The following is a 15,479-nucleotide window of genomic DNA, read 5'->3' as shown; positions in this document are numbered from 1 at the left end:
AGCAGGTGAAAGGGAAGTCTGGGGAGTTCTTCCTCGCTGGACTGTGGTCCCTGCGCCCTTGGGTTTTTTTCAAGTCCGGGGATGTCAACTAAGGCAAACAGGTAGAAACTATCCGTACAGACCACTCGAACCCACCCACTCTTGTATATGTTCCCAGAGAAACGTAGGCACCATAAGGGATGGACTCATTCTATCATCCTTCCAACAAACCAAAGAATGCCGTCCTGCGTCTTGTCACTTTGCTACCAGGGGGGCTCTAAAGCTACTTGTTGTGAAGCAGAGAAACACCAGGGGGTGGTGGTCAGAAAGCGGCCTCCCCCAACAGCAGCCTCCGACCTCTACAAGCTTGTCCTTGGCAATTCTGTACCCCAGTAACCATCGCAGAGGTACGCCTTCTCCAGGAGGCATGCACCTGCGTGCGGGGGCCCGGCTCACTAACGCTTGGACTGCTGCCCAGCAGGTTTGGGGCTCTGAGAAAGGGCATCTCACCGGGATGCTTAGATCCTCCGTAGAAGCAGCAGGCAAGTTTCTGGCTTTTCCTGTGCCCCATGGAGTGAGAAGCTAATTCTTTGCAAAAACAAACAAACAAAAACAGGAAGGCTAGGGAGTCCAAATCCAAATCACTATCAGGCTTACTTTCTAATTGATTTCCACTTCAAACCCTTCCCAGACACGCAGGACCTTGGCTACCTCATTCCCCTTTGCCGCTTCCCTGACATTCCTTCTTTGCCCATATTTCTCCTCAAACTCAAGCCAGGGTTGCCGTCAACTCGATGAATTACCCAGCTGCTAAATCCCCCATCTCTCCTTGCTTTCCTGGTCAACATAATCAAAAGATGTACTTCCCCCATACAAAATTTCATATTTATTGACTGTGACTTGAGCCAGGGACAAATACATAGATATTTCAAGCTCAACTAAAGAAGTCACCTCTGGAGAGAAGAAAACTAAATAATTTAAATATCCAATATTTGTCATACTTGGTAATTTTATGTGAGGAAATGCCCCACAAGCATCACACACAGTTCACAGTCTCACCCACCCGGGAGGTTTCTTTGGGGGCTCCCCCTCCCTTATGGAGAGAGCGCCACAGTGTGAAAGGGGCCCCCTCTCCAACTGCACCAGCCATACAAGCTGGGATCAGTGTAACCTTTAAAGAGAATTAAAAGCCACTTTTCACACTGATGGAAATCTGAATCCAAGATCCCCCTCATCTCCTAATCCAGTCGCCTTCTTCTGACACTCTGTTTCAATTCTGGCGGCACCTAAAGGACCCTCTGCCCAAGGAAACCCCAAAACTGTAATAAAAAAGGTCAGCGTGGAGGCTGGACCCTGCGGTAGCCCCCAGGAGACGCTGCTGTGAAGTTGCCTTCTCTCTCACGCGCGGTCCACCTGGGGTGGAGGTATTCTGTTCAGCATGGGGCGTAATCACACTTACTGGGACCCCACGTTATTCAGAGTATTGTTTAGGGATGTCTTGGTTCCTGGGAGGAGGGGGTGGTACAAAAAACGAAAGGATGACCGAAGGAGAACTGACTTTGGCAGTTCAGCTTGCTTCAGGGGGGCGGGAAAAAAAGGGAAGGAAGAACAGCGAGAAGTTAAGCAAATCCACGAGAATCTAGAGTTTTCATTGTAGTATTATCTGAAGCCTTCCGGGGAAACCACATGGAGTGCGCCCACACCCAGACGCCCCGACACCTGCCCGGAGAGCAGCGGCGCCTGGAGCGCCCGCGGGGAGCCGGGGACAGGTGCCGGGGCAGGTGGGGAGCGCCGATCGCGGAGGGCCCTGGGAGGGGAACGGCGGGCGGCCGGAGCAGGACCGCGCAAAGTCAAGGATGGTGGCGCGGGGCAGCGTTCCACCGTTTGGGGGATCAGTTGTGCGCTTCCTCACTCCGCGCACTCGGCAAGCTGCCCAAGTCCAGGGACCTGCGGTTACCCGGTGTCTAGCCCTGCAGCCCCCGCTGGCCACCCGCGCGCACGCGACTCAGACCACCCCAGGTTCCAGGGAGGCGAGCGCAAAGCCGCCCCGGGGCACGGAAATTACCCGGCACCGCCTCGCCTAAAGCCGCGAACCAACTTTGCCTCCGCTGCAGCGTCCAGCCGATTGTCCCCACTCCTGGCGGGAGGCGGGCATCCCGTGGCGGGGCATGCGGGGAGCTGTCTTACCCCGCCGCGCCGCCCGCACCCCTGGGGGCGGGGGGCGGGGAGGACTTGGGTCCACCGCGCCGCGTGCGCGCCCTCGGGGAGCCGCTCTGGGACCGCAGCGTGGGACCGCGCTCGCCGCCCAGTTTCCAAACCTGCACGGCACGTTCAATTTCGCCCCCTTGCCCGGACCGTTTCTGGTCCCCCGTATGGAAATAAACATTAAAGTCAAAGGGCCCGCAGGGACGCTTTCCCGAGTGGGGACGGGACATCCTTGAGATACTCCCGCACCTGTTCTGGGCTCGCTCCTCCCCATTCCACAGAAACTCGAATATTTTCTCCCCGCGGGGGACGATCGGAATGAATAAGAAAAGCTCTGCTCTTACCTAAGAGTGAGGGTTTGTCAAAACGGGCGGGGGGGGCGGGCGGTGAGGGAAAAGTTAGAGTCGGTTCACCCCCAGAAGGAAACCCAGAGAAGTGTGCGGTTTTCCCCTTCCGACGTCCCCCCCAAGTGCCCTCAGCTCGCCCCCGCCCCGGGGTCCCTGCCACTTCAAGAACGCCTAGAAGAACTGCGACACTCGAGACAGAGGCGGCCGGACAGACAGAAGGACGGACACAGACGGAGAAGCCGAGCACCTACTGGTTGTGGTAGCCGAGGGGGTCAGGGACGCAGAGTTCGGACACGTCCATCAGTCCCGCTTTAGCATTCCCAGTTGGTAGAGAAAAGGCGGCGGGGAGATCTCGCGGAAGAGCGAGTGAAGGGCACCGGCGAGGTGCGAGTCCGGGCAGGGGCACGGTGAGCCGGCCGAGGCGGAGTGGGTGGATGGGAGCGCCGCGGCGGGGCGCGAGGGAGGCCGAGAGCCTTGCGCGCCCAGCCCAGCGCTCCCGCACTCGGGCACACACTCCTGCGCGGGCAGAGGGGATGCGAAGCGGTGGAGGCGGCTCGGGCACCAGAGACCTGGAGCCCACTAACCCTACTGTAGCTTTAAGGCTGCGAGACTGATGTATGGTTTGGCTCCTATTGGCTATCTCTCAGGGGCTGGACTTAAAGTGACAGAATCGAGCTGGGGTGGGGGGAGGGGGGTGAGCCAGAGAGACTTCAATGGAACCAGGCGCTCGCGCGAGGTCCCCACCTCCGGAGGAGTAGGAGAACTGTGCTGTAGAGCCGCAAGGCCTGTCCTCTCGCCATTAAAGAAAAAAAAAAATGTTTTTTTCTTTTTCAGCCCAACTGGCTGGTGGGGCTGAGGACTCGAAAGGTGTGCCCCCTCTATATCCTCTCCACCCGAACCCCCAGTCTGATCTTTTAACTGGCAGGTCTAGCAAACTCATTTCTCAGCCTTTTGGAAGGGGTCTGTTTTTAAATTTAAAAACGAGACCCATTTCTCCTTTCGCCTATCAAAAAGAAGAGGCCAGCTCCTTAGAAATTCTGAGCCTCACACCTGGTGTTTAGTGCACAAAAGTGCAAAGGGTCAGGCCCATAGGTGAGCCCCAGCAAGAGAGGGGCTGATTCCCTTCCCAGCTCTCATCACCTGGGCCAGTGGGTTCTGAACAGCTCTCATAGGATTAGACGGCAGGGCTTGATGCTATAAAACACTCTCAAGATGTATTCAGTGATGTTCTCTTCATTGGCAACCCTCAGAAACATTCCCAGGACACAGACACAATAAATAAATTCCTGTCTGCTTAGAAAAACACCATTATGGTTAAAACAACCAACTTACCAGCCACATCCACTTCACAGCACAAGTAGACACTTCAACATACACACCTGAATCCCCAGCTACGAACATACCTGCATCCCTGTCTGCTGCTATCTCCATGAACCTGAATGTTACTGTACCAAAACCAGCTGTAAGTCGAGCCCCAGTCCTTCTTCTGGGGCTTGTCATCTTTTGAGATGTGCCAGCCACAGGGATAATAATCAATTTGATGATTCAAATGAGTGTTGGGAGGAGATAGGTATAGAATTATTTAAAAGGGAGGGGGAAAAAAGCCTTCAAGAGAGACCATCACATTCTTCTCCTATATTCTACAAAAGACAATGAGCAGTAGGGGGGAAAACATCATTTTATCATCAGAATAAAGTCTAAATGGATTGTAACTGCAAGCAGTGTTCAAGCACTTCAGGAATAAAAGCAGGAGGGTTGTGAGAAACCCCAGGAGGGGCCGGCCGCCCGGGAGGGGCTGGGGAATGGGCGGCAGGACGGCAGATGATACTTGACTTGGATAAATGGAAGCTCGTGCAGGCTGGGAAACCGAGCTGAGGTTTTTCCTATGTGCTGAAGTGGAGGACCGCGTGGGATTCTCCAGGCTCGGGGCGCTGGCAGGTATCTCACAGAGAGATGGATGAAGATGTCGGCTCTGTCAGTAGAGCCCCCAGCAGCCCTGGATTTTTTTTTTTAATCACATAGGTACTTGGCTACATCGGAAATGGAAAGAGGGGTGCAGAGATCCAACCACCATGTCTTGCTAAGACCTCAGACTGGCTTCCCTGCATCCTTTCTGGCCCCTGGAAAACCACTCGCTAAGCACTTAGCAGCCAGGGAGCACTTTGTAAAACGAACATCCAAAGTCCCCTCCAAAATTTGTTGCATTTAGGAAAGAGACCCCAGTCCTTCCCCGAGGCCAACCAGCACCCCCCAGATAACAAGCTCCTATGTGTCTCCACGCCCTGTCTCAGCCCATGAGATGGCCCCCTCAGGCTTTGTCCCCGCCGCCTAGAACGTCCCAGCTTCCAGATCACATCAGAAGCTTCTGCTGTTTGCCTTGCTTCAGGTAATTTATTAGTTTGCAATTATACATATATTGATATGACTAATACCACCCCCTCCATGCACGTGTGCACACACACACACACACACACACACACCACTAGATTGTAAGCTCTATAAGGGCAGGGACCTTGTCTGTTTTTGTTCACTGGAGAATCCCCAGTGTTTACCAGTGCCTGGCACATAGTTCCTTGATTAAAAACTTTGTTGAAAGAAACATCAGACCACAGCAGGTAGAGTGGGGCGGGGGCCGTCTGCTGTGGGCACAGGATGGCTGCCCCGCAGGGACTTAGCTCCTAACAGGCTGTTTGAATTCCACTGTGTCTTTTCGGGGGTGCACCTTTTGCAAACTGGAGATAGAGCACACTCAGTGGAGCATGAAAAGAAAAACAAATTCACAGCTTGGATTGGATGCAAAGCCACTGGGTGCAAATGAGGGAAAACAGAAAGTCTGTGTTGGTTCCAAACATATACACACTACTGTATATAAAATAGATAACTAATAAGTACCTACTGTATAGCAGAAGGAACACTGCTCAATATTCTGTAATGCCCTATATGGGAATAGCATCTACACAAAAGTGGGTATATCTATAACTGATTCACTTGGCTATACAACAGAAAAACACAACATTGTAAATCAACTGTGCTCCAATAAAAATTAATATTAAAAAAGCTAGGTTCATGCCCGCACAACTACTGTCTGTATCCAAGGCGCAGGGACACAGGTAGCTAAGGGCCTCGCCCCTGGGCCCTAGCTGATTGTCCTCCAGGGCGAGAAAGAGGTCCCTGAGATCCAGCCCTCTGTGGCCGTCCTCCGGCTCCGCAATGACTGTCCAGCTGCATCACACACGGCCCTGGAGCCGAGTTCTCCCTCCCTTCCCTCCATGGCAAGTGTGAGCCTGCAGGCTCCACTGCAGGGGAGGAGAGGGCCCACTGGCACGGACACCCTGGGGACCTGATCCAGCCTGGCAGGGCCAGGCTTCTCCTATGGTTTCCCAGGCAAGTGTGGCCAGGACACACACTCTTTGTGGGACCAGTTTTTCTCCTCCCCTCTGTCCCCAGCCAGCTCATGGGGGCTGGGGTTCCTTCCCAGAGCCAGGGCGGGTTCCGGGCCTCTAGCTGGAGGGCAAGTGCAGAGGACGCCTGGGTTCTGGTCCTGACCATTTTGCACGGCCTGGCCGAAGTCATCTCTTCTCCAGAAAGCAAAGGTGGTTCTGGGGGGTAGAGTCGGGGTGGGCAGATCTCTTGGGCTCCCGCAAGCTTGAAAGTCATTCAGCCCATCATCTTCTCAATCTTCCGCTGCTCACCCGGAGCAGGTGCTAATGTAGTCCACCCCTACCCCAGCAAAAAGCTCTAAGCCACCTCTTTATTCTCCTCTGTCCCTATATTGGCACCCCCAGGTGGGCAAGTCAGCCCAAGGAGAATGGAACAAAAGGCATCGGACACAGGAATTGCGGAGGGTAGAAGGGGAACAGCAGCTGACATTGTTCTTGTGACAAACTCCTTTAAATAGACATTTCTTACATTCACAAGACCTTATGGCTGGAGAGGTGGTGGGAGTGGGGAGGGTTTGGGCAATCATTTAGAACCATCATCAGACTTTATAAATAAGGAAATTTTTAAGTGGCCCTGTGTGGTGGAGTGACCTACCCAAGGTCACACAGCAAAGAACTGGCAAAGGGTGGATTTCTACTTATTCTATTACTAATTCTTTGTATGCAGGTCTCTTCACTTTCCCTCCTCCCTCTTCCCCAAGTTCAAGCTCTCTCCTAAGGAATATTCCACTCTTCCCCAAGTGCAAGAGTGTGGACCCTTCCCCAAGTGGTTTCCTTGGGGTTGGGTTCCAGGAGGCAGATAAGTAGGAAGAGATTCCCAGACACTTCTCAGCCTGTTCTGTCCCCCAAACCTATGTTTCCCTGGGTACAAAAAGCACCCAGTGTCTCACAAATAGCCGAACCCAGGTCCACACTAACCACCCGCTCTTTCCCATCCCAGTCTGGCTAAGTCCTAGAATGGCCTGCACCTGGATCTTGAGGACCACTCAAGCTGCCTTGCCATAATCTATGCAGCTGAACCCAGAGCATCACCCCTTGCCCCAAGTGTGGTGAAGATTTCCGCCCTTGGAGTGTGTGTCCCTGTCTCGAGGTGCCTCCCCACCCTGCTCTGACACTGGTCTTTTCCGCACAGGAAACAACAGCAGCAAGCAGTGTCTCTCAGATTTCTGAATCCCCTCCCTGCACTGGCTGCTCTCCAGCCCAACAATGAGGAGGCTTTTCTCCTCTTTCAAGCCAGGCAACCCAGCAGGAGGACCCGATGGCCTCATCACAAAAGACAAGACCCAACAGGAATTTCTGGAGATCCTGCCATGTTCTCCCTCAGCACAGGGAACGCGAGACGCTAATTGTTTATAGCATCCCTGTCCCTCGACCGCATCCACGTTCACCGCACCAAGTTTCCAGGTGAGAATGATGCCTACAAGGCGTGTAGTTACTCCTTACCACCAGCCCAGGAAGGAGAGGTTGCCTCCATGGAACTGAGTCACAATCCACGCCAGGGTAAGCACTGTTCCACCCCAGGGTAAGCACTGGAGGAGGTGAGCTGGGAAAGTGCGTCCATTGATGGTCCGTGAGGACTAATGTGGGTCCAGCCTGGACAGTGAGCCTGACCTGGGCATCTTTGGGGATCGTGCTGATCAAGCCAGGGCTCTGTGAACTCCTGGCCAGAGAAAATGTCCCCGACCATACACCCCTGTGGGCCTGCTGTCTTCTCAAGGCTTGAATTTTGGGATGTGGAGTTATATCCCCCTGTGCTGGTCAGCAGACTGGCAGCCCACTGGCTGGCACACGTCCCAAGGATCATAATGAACTGATAACGCTAATACAAGGCGAGTTTGTGCTCCCATAATAGTCTCCTGCTGACAGATAAATGCTGAGGAAACATGATGGCTTTTCCTGAAGCTGTAAGGGGCTATTATTGGGGCAAGAAGGCTTGTGTCCTGTTGGCACTGCCGCTGTGACACCAAAGATGAAATGTGAAGGGGGCGATGTCTTGAGTGGATAAATGCTTGGGGTCCCTCCCACCACCACTATCCACTTCATTATCTGAAACCCCTATCAGGGGTCTTGGAGGAATAACTTCCAGATATTTCAAAGCTCTGTGATTATTATTTTTTTTTTTTCTGAGTCTCAAGATTCCATTCTCACTAACACAGCTGAATGGCATATTGAAGTTCTCTGTGTGCCCAAAAGATTCCTTTCCCTGTGCAAGACGGCGACTGCAGTGAGCAGGCAGGAAGGTGAGACGTGTCCCTCCAGAGAAACAGAGACCTTTCCTCCTCCTCATCTCCAGGAGAAGAGGAACACATCATGACTGAAGAGCTTTGCCACCTGCCAAACTTTGGGAGGAAGAGAGAGGAACAGGAGGAGGAGAACAAAGAGGGGAAGAAAGAGGAGATACAGAGCGAGGAGGAGAGTCAGTGGAGAAGAAAAATGTACCTTGATAGCGCCTGGTACCTAAGAGGCATGAAACAACTGACTGACTGAATGAGCTGCCTAATTAAGTATTTTCCATTACAGTGGATGGTGGGTTTTTATCAAAACTAATAACAAAGAAATCTGACCTTATTTTCATCTGTGTCACATATTAATTTATCATCCAATTTCTTGTGACTTTTGCATCAGTTTGTGCATAAAACATGGTCGATTTCAAATATCAAGCAAGCAGGTTGTTTCTAGGGCCTTATCATTGGTAAAAGGCCAAAGTTTCTTTGACGATGGCTTTTTTTTTTAATATATTTGGTTTTTTTTTTTCAGAGTTATGTTTTATTCGGTGGGAATTTTTAGGACTGCAAGCCCCCGAGACAGCATCTCAAGTGACCCTGACAGAAATGCTCTGAGGAGGCAAGGGAAGGAGCCCAAACATGCAGAAGTTTTGCAACGAAGGACGGGTGGGCTGAACATCAAAAGATGATTGTTAATTAAAGGAAGCCAGATATCTCAAGTTAAGGACTTTAGCGTTTTTCTATGTATGGGAAGATGCAAGAGTCTGCACTCACTGAAATCATTCCCTTCCTATGCTGGATGATACTTCTAACTGCCAAAATCTCATGGTCAACACTGGCCATGGAAAGAATGAAGAATTTGTTTGGCAAACTCAACAAATTATGCCTCCCAGTACATTTCTACTCTCAGAGATAATTACCTCAAAGAAATTATTAAATATGTGAAACTTTGGGAAAATTAATTGTACGCCAGCACACACATGTTAAGTGTTGCCATTTAGTGGGAAACAAAGAAACATGTTGGCTGAGCCTGTCTCCCTAGTGTTAATGATATAAAAGTCAACATGGGGAACGCTGAAATGCGTTTTCATTTCCTAATGGCTCAATTAAGGTAGAACTTCTTATTTCATTATTCTTTAGAATCAAATGCATTTTATTTTTGCTCTAGTAAAATGTTTTATGGAGAGGGGAAAACAGCACATGCTTTTAGGTTTTAGGAAAAATCAAATGTAAGTGTTTTATAAACTGTAAAGTGCTCGAGCTATGTAAAACATGATTAAGATGAGAGCTTTCGACTATGTTTTTACATGAGAAGAGTGCTGGCCGACAGTTACCTTCCCAAATGTAAACTGTAATGAAGCCAGTCGCATCAGTGAAGTCCACACCGCTCAGAAAGAGGTAATTATGAGTGTGTACATGTTAAGCCACTTCACTCAGGCCCCCTCTTTGTGATCCCATGGACTGTAGCCCACCAGGCTCCTCTGCCCATGGGATTCTCCAGGCAGGAATACCAGAGTGAGTTGCCATGCTGTCTTCCAGGGGATCTTCCAAACCCAGGAATCAAACAAACCTGCCTCTCTTACGGCTCCTGCATTGGCAGGTGGGTTCTTTACCACTAGCGCCACCTGGGAAGCAATTATGAACGGGTCAGTACCAATTCCAGATGAAGGCTCCAGGCTTGGGGCCAGGGCCTCCTCTTACAACATCATTCCTCGTAAACAATTAGCAACAGGCTTCACTAGAACTCCTGTCTTAGAAGGCTTTGCCTTTCCAAGAAGGGCGAGGCAAGGCAGGAAGGGAAACTGCAGGAGGACCGAGGAGGGTTTAGAGAAATAGAGAAGAAGGCAGTCAACGGTGCAAGATTTAATATGGATAAACACCGGTAATACACTTGTCAGCAATGACCCTAGAATGAGCCGGACTGTAGGAGAGCTGGTGGAAGGGCAGCGATGCAGAGAGAGATCAGGGTCAGGACAGACAGCACATCAAGCATGGGCCTCCAGCTCAATGGCATGATAAACACTGCTTTGGGGTAATTCTACAAAACCCAGCCGAGCAAGGAGCAGCCATAATTCCTCTTTACTCTCTCTTACTACAGGCACTGGTGGAAGTTTATGCGCAGCCCCGAGGGACTCGCTTCGAAAGCAGACTGGAAGGGTGATGAGGAAAGGACTGGAAGAGCGGTGAGGAAGGTGTCAAGGCCTCCCGAAGGCTGTCTGAGCCCCACACGGCGAGGGACAAACATGGGACCATGTGGGATGGGTTGCCCCAGTGCACTGGAGGTCAACACCTGTGTCCAGAGCCTGAGTCACACTACAGGTGTCATCACTGGTCCCCTCGACTGCCTCCTTTTTCTCTCTGGTTCAGCAGCCCCCTCAGGCTGAGTCTCACCTCCATGTCCAGTCCATGAGGGCATTTAGTGAGGGTCCCAGATGATGTACCCTAGAAGTTCAGGAGGATAGCTCCCTGAATTCTTCCCTTTTTCCCCTGCCCTCTGAGCACTGTTTCATGGTGTGGTTTCTCTTTATAAGCCCTCCGGAAGAGCCATGCATGCCAGACACCCTGCTAAGTTTCTTTGAGACCAGCTAGGCACGTGGTGGCCAGCACACTACACATCACATCACTTTGCTTGGCATCTGACCTCACCTCCCTCCCTTTCCCATCACCCTCCCTTTCCAGGCCTTATACTTCTCCAATGAATTGTCAGCATTTTTTTTTTTCTGGTGTTTCTTCTTTTTCTGTCTTTTATTTATTTTAATTGAAGGATAATTACTTTGCAATATTGTGATGGCTTTTGCTGTACATCAGCACGTATCAGCTGGCCTCCAGCTCTGTTTTCTAGGGGACCAGGGCTGAGATCAAGACTGAATCAGCAAGTGGCTCAGGGCCACTGACTTTCTTGCAGTTCACACTATTTTATGATTTACTACGCCTTGCTTGGTTGGGGAGGAGGAGCGTGATGACGCGATGATTGATGGGCTATGACAGGTGGGCACTGCACTAGTAACAGCCTCACTGGCTTACAAAGGCCTCGGTGGACCTTGCCGCACTCACCCATTCGCCCATCCATTCAGTCAGCGTGGTTCCGGTTCAGTTGCCAAGACGTTCAGGTCAGTGGTGTCATCTGAAGCCAACCGTCAGGACCCCTGGCCCAGCGTCCCTTCTCCACGCCACTCTGTTCCAGGATGTGCTCTGTTCTCCCTTCTCCCTGGTTTTCTTCGTCCTGAGCTGAGCCACTTCCTCAGGTGACCACGTGTGCACCCACCCAACTCTGCTTAGTTTTAGCCTCAAGCACCGGGAGAGTCCAGGGGCTTCAGGAATAGGTCTATGGTCTCACGTGGCGAAGTCTCCAGGGGCAGGTGGTTTCATCTTTTGGGTGGGCTGTCCTTAGCGTACTGGCTGTCACCTTCGCCTGGACCCCCTGGAGGTGAAGCTTGCTTCTCGTGGCATAGGTACCACTTCCTCACCCATCGTGTCCAAAGCTGGGAAGGGTGTGCGTGCATATATGAATTTACGCTGGGAGAAATGTCCCCCCTGTGTCTCTAGTTTGTTTTTGTTTATCTTGATTTGATTTGATTCCAGAGGAAAATCTTTCTCCCTACTGCAGCAGACTTATCCTCATGTCTTCTCAGCCAGAATCCAGAACCACACTCACCCTAAACCAGTCACTGTCAGAGGAGAAATGGTTGTTGAGATTGGTTTAAAATACATTTACTCCCTGAAGCTGGGGGAGAAGCTCTCTGCTCCTGAGAACATTAATGTTCAGTGACAAGCAAGATTCCCTTCTGTTACAGAAGGAAGCAGGAAAGGCTATTGGGTGAGCAACCAACAGCGTCCGCCATACCTGGGCCGTACCATCGGCAGATTGGTGGCGATTGGCTACCCATGGATGCAAGCAAGAAGGGGGTCACCATCTAATGGGATGTAAAAACAGTGTAAAGCTAACTCTTAAGTCAGGCTACGTTGTGTTCTCACCTTGCTCCAGCAAGTCAAAACAATGTCAGTGATAAAACACTCTTCCTAGGACTTCCCTGCAGTCTAGTGGTTCAGACTCTGCTTCCAGTGTGTCGAATGCAGGGAGTGTAAGTTCAATCCCCGGTCAGGGAATTAAGAACCCACATGCTGTGTGGCATAGGCCAAAAAAAAAAAAGCAAAACAAAACTGTTGCAGTTGCTGTTGAGTTTTAATAATATATGTAAGCTTCAAATTAGCGTATTCTTATTACTTGTCCTTTAATACAAATTGCATTTCACCTGAAGGTAATAAGTCAGCCACACACACACAAACTTAGCTCCCTTTAGCTCTAGGGGTGTTTCAAGAGTCCATTCTTAAAAACGTAGGGTCATCCAAGCTCACTTAAGGCCTGTCTGTGTCTTGACCCCTGTGGTACTTCCTAAACACATCCTTGTGTTTAAAAGGTAAATTCAAAGTAAACAATGACAGCACAGGGATTTCTAGAGACAGGGAAAGAACTCGACTTACTTCAGTCTTGTTATTCTATGTGAAATTTTTATTTGCATTTAAAATTTAAAACAGTGAAACACAACTGTGAGATGTAATATTTGCAAGCTCAAATATTAGTTTTTACATGAAAAATCTTACTGAATTTCAATAATAACATTGAAATGTGTTCGTGATTTTGAATTGTTAATTTTAAAATTATCAACAGTCAGGAAAATAAAGATTATTATTGACTACTTGATTATATCCCAGTGTAAATTGGTTGTAGAGGATGGCAGATCTGCGTATCAAATATTCAGGGTCTGCCCACCCTATTGTCTGTTGTTCTGTCTCTTCCTGCCCCCAGCTGGGCTGGCAGTCCTGAGAAACAGAGAAAGGTGGCTGATCACATTTTCCTAGGGTACCTTTAAGGGATACCTCCCTTGTGGCTCATCTGGTAAAGAATCCACCTGCAATGTGGGAAACCTGGGTTTGATTCCTGGGTTGGGAAGATCCCCTGGAGAAGGGCAAGGCTACCCACTCCAGTATTCTAGCCTGGAGAATTCCATGGATTGTATGGTCCTTGGGGTTGCAAAGAATCGGACACGACTGAGCAACTTTCACTTTCACGTTTATCTTTAAGGGAACCATCTCCAAATAGGTCATAAGTAACCATCGCTGTGGGCTTCCCTGGAAACTGTGGGCTTCCCTGGTAGCTCAGCTGGTAAAGAATCTGCCTGCATTGCAGGAGACCCTGGTTTGATTCCTGAGTCTGGAAGATCTACTGGAGAAGGGATAGGCTACCCATTCCAGTATTCTTGAGCTTCCCTAGTGGCTCAGATGGTAAAGAATCTGCCTGCAATGTGGCAGACCTGGGTTCTACCCCTGGGTTGTGAAGGTCCCCTGGAGGAGGGCATGGCAACCCACTCCAGTATTCTTGCCTGGAGATTTCCGTGGACAGAGGAACCTGGTGGGCTACAGTCCATGCGGTCTCAAAGAGTTGGACACGACTGACTTACACTTGCACTTCAACCATCCTTGAGCCCAGGAAGTGTCCACACAGCCCCTCAGCACCTTCAGTTTGTCTCCATTTACTCTATCTTCCTCCAATTGAATAATTCTGCCTGTGATCTCATACCAACAATAAAGACAGAAACTGTATTTCTTGTTCATGATACGATCAATTCCTTCTTTTGGTCCATCACTAATATTGTAGCATTTTCATTTTCTCCTCTTTCTCCATTGCTCATTGAAGAACACCAACTCTAATATGACTGTTCAGTGATGGGGGTGGAGGGGGTGGTGGGGACGGACCATTTACTGAGCATCACTCTGTGCTGGGCACTCAGCACTGTTCCCTTCTGACTCAAGGTTATCCACCCCACTTCACATCTAAGCTGGGTGTCATTACTCTCAGTTTATCTGTTGAGGAGGGGCTGGCTACCCACTCCAGTATTCTTGCCTGGACAATCCCATGGACAGAGGAGCCTGGTGGGCTACAGTCCATGGGGTTGCAAAGAATCGGACATGACTAAAGTGGCACTCTCACACAGCCGATTGCTGTGATATCAATGCTGTGATAGCTTCAGGTTAACAGCGAAGGGACTCTGCCAGCCATCCGTATATATGTATCTATTCTCCCCCATCTATTTGCCATGAAGTGATGGCACCAGATGCCATGGTCTTAGTTTTCTGAATGTTGAGTTTTAAGCCAGCCTTTTCACTCTCCTCTCTCACTCTCATCAAGAGGCTCTTTAGTTCTTTGCTTTCTGCCATAAGCGTGGTGTCATCTGCATATCTGAGGTTATTGATCATAATCATGGTATCCGGTCCCATCACTTCATGGCAAATAGATGGGGAAACAATCGAAACAATGACAGATTTTATTTTGGGGGGCTCCAAAATCACTGCAGATGGTGACTGCAGCCATGAAATTAAAAGACACTTGCTCCTAGGAAGAAAAGCTATGACCAACCTAGACAGCATATTAAAAAGAAGAGACACTACTTTACCAACAAAGGTCCATCTAGTCAAAGCTATGGTTTTTCCAGGAGTCATGTATGGATGTGGGAGTTGGACTATAATGAAAGCTGAGCGCCAAAGAATTGATGCTTTTGAACCATGGTGTTGGAGAAGACTCTTGAGAGTCCCTTGGACTGCAAGGAGATCCAACCAGTCCATCCTAAAGGAAATCAGTCCTGAATATTCATTGGAAGGACTGATGTTGAAGCTGAAACTCCAATACATGGGCCACCTGATTCAGAGAACCAACTCCTTGGAAACGACCCTGATGCTGGGAAAAATTGAAGGGAGGAGGAGAAGGGGACGACAGAGGATGAGACGGTTGGATGGCATCATTGACTTGATGGACATGAGTTTGAGCAAGCTCCGGGAGATGGTGAAAGACGGGGAAGCCTGGTGTGCTGCAGTCTATGGGATCACAACGAGTCGGACACGACTGAGCGACTGAACTGAACTGATTCTCCCTAAACCTGCCTCCCATCTAGGCTGCCACGTAACTTGGAGCAGAATGCCAAAGGGTGAATTTTAACTTTCTATGACTTGGAGAAGGTGAAGGCAGCAGGAAGAAGACAGAAGGAGTGGTGAAAAGAAAGACCATCCACTGCCAAGCCCCGCTTTGGCCCCATTAGGCCAATTTGCTTGGTTGGAGCAGGTTCAAATCAGCAACAATTCTGAAATCACCTGGATGCATGGGAATAGTTTCTGCAAACACCCAAGATAGCAGGAGGCCCCCTCTGGATGGAGAATAAAGTTCCTAGTAAAACAAAGAGGGCTCCTTACCCCATATTCCCTCCCTTTACAGTCTGAAAGGCCATCATGAG

The 15,479-nt window shown here is 50.0% G+C and overlaps 1 protein-coding gene across 2 annotated transcripts in view; it reads right to left on the bottom strand.

Moving 5' to 3' along the window:
* Positions 1–15,479, bottom strand: part of ESRRB (estrogen related receptor beta) — a 186,796-nt gene that overhangs the window by 112,932 nt on the left and 58,385 nt on the right. Inside the window, exon 1 of one of the 2 annotated variants that reach the window (XM_027972072.3) lies at positions 2,783–3,146. The exons of the other annotated variant lie outside the window; for it this stretch is intronic. Within the exon in view, the coding sequence (XP_027827873.2) occupies positions 2,783–2,832 (50 nt within the window). The 5' untranslated portion in view covers positions 2,833–3,146. Of the gene's footprint in view, positions 1–2,782; positions 3,147–15,479 lie in introns of those variants that run through there. 2 annotated transcript variants of the gene reach the window in all.

This window comes from Ovis aries, chromosome 7, assembly GCF_016772045.2.
Source record: "Ovis aries strain OAR_USU_Benz2616 breed Rambouillet chromosome 7, ARS-UI_Ramb_v3.0, whole genome shotgun sequence".
In the NCBI taxonomy this organism is placed as follows: Eukaryota; Metazoa; Chordata; class Mammalia; order Artiodactyla; family Bovidae; genus Ovis; species Ovis aries.
This window is presented reverse-complemented; position numbering and strand designations above follow the sequence as displayed.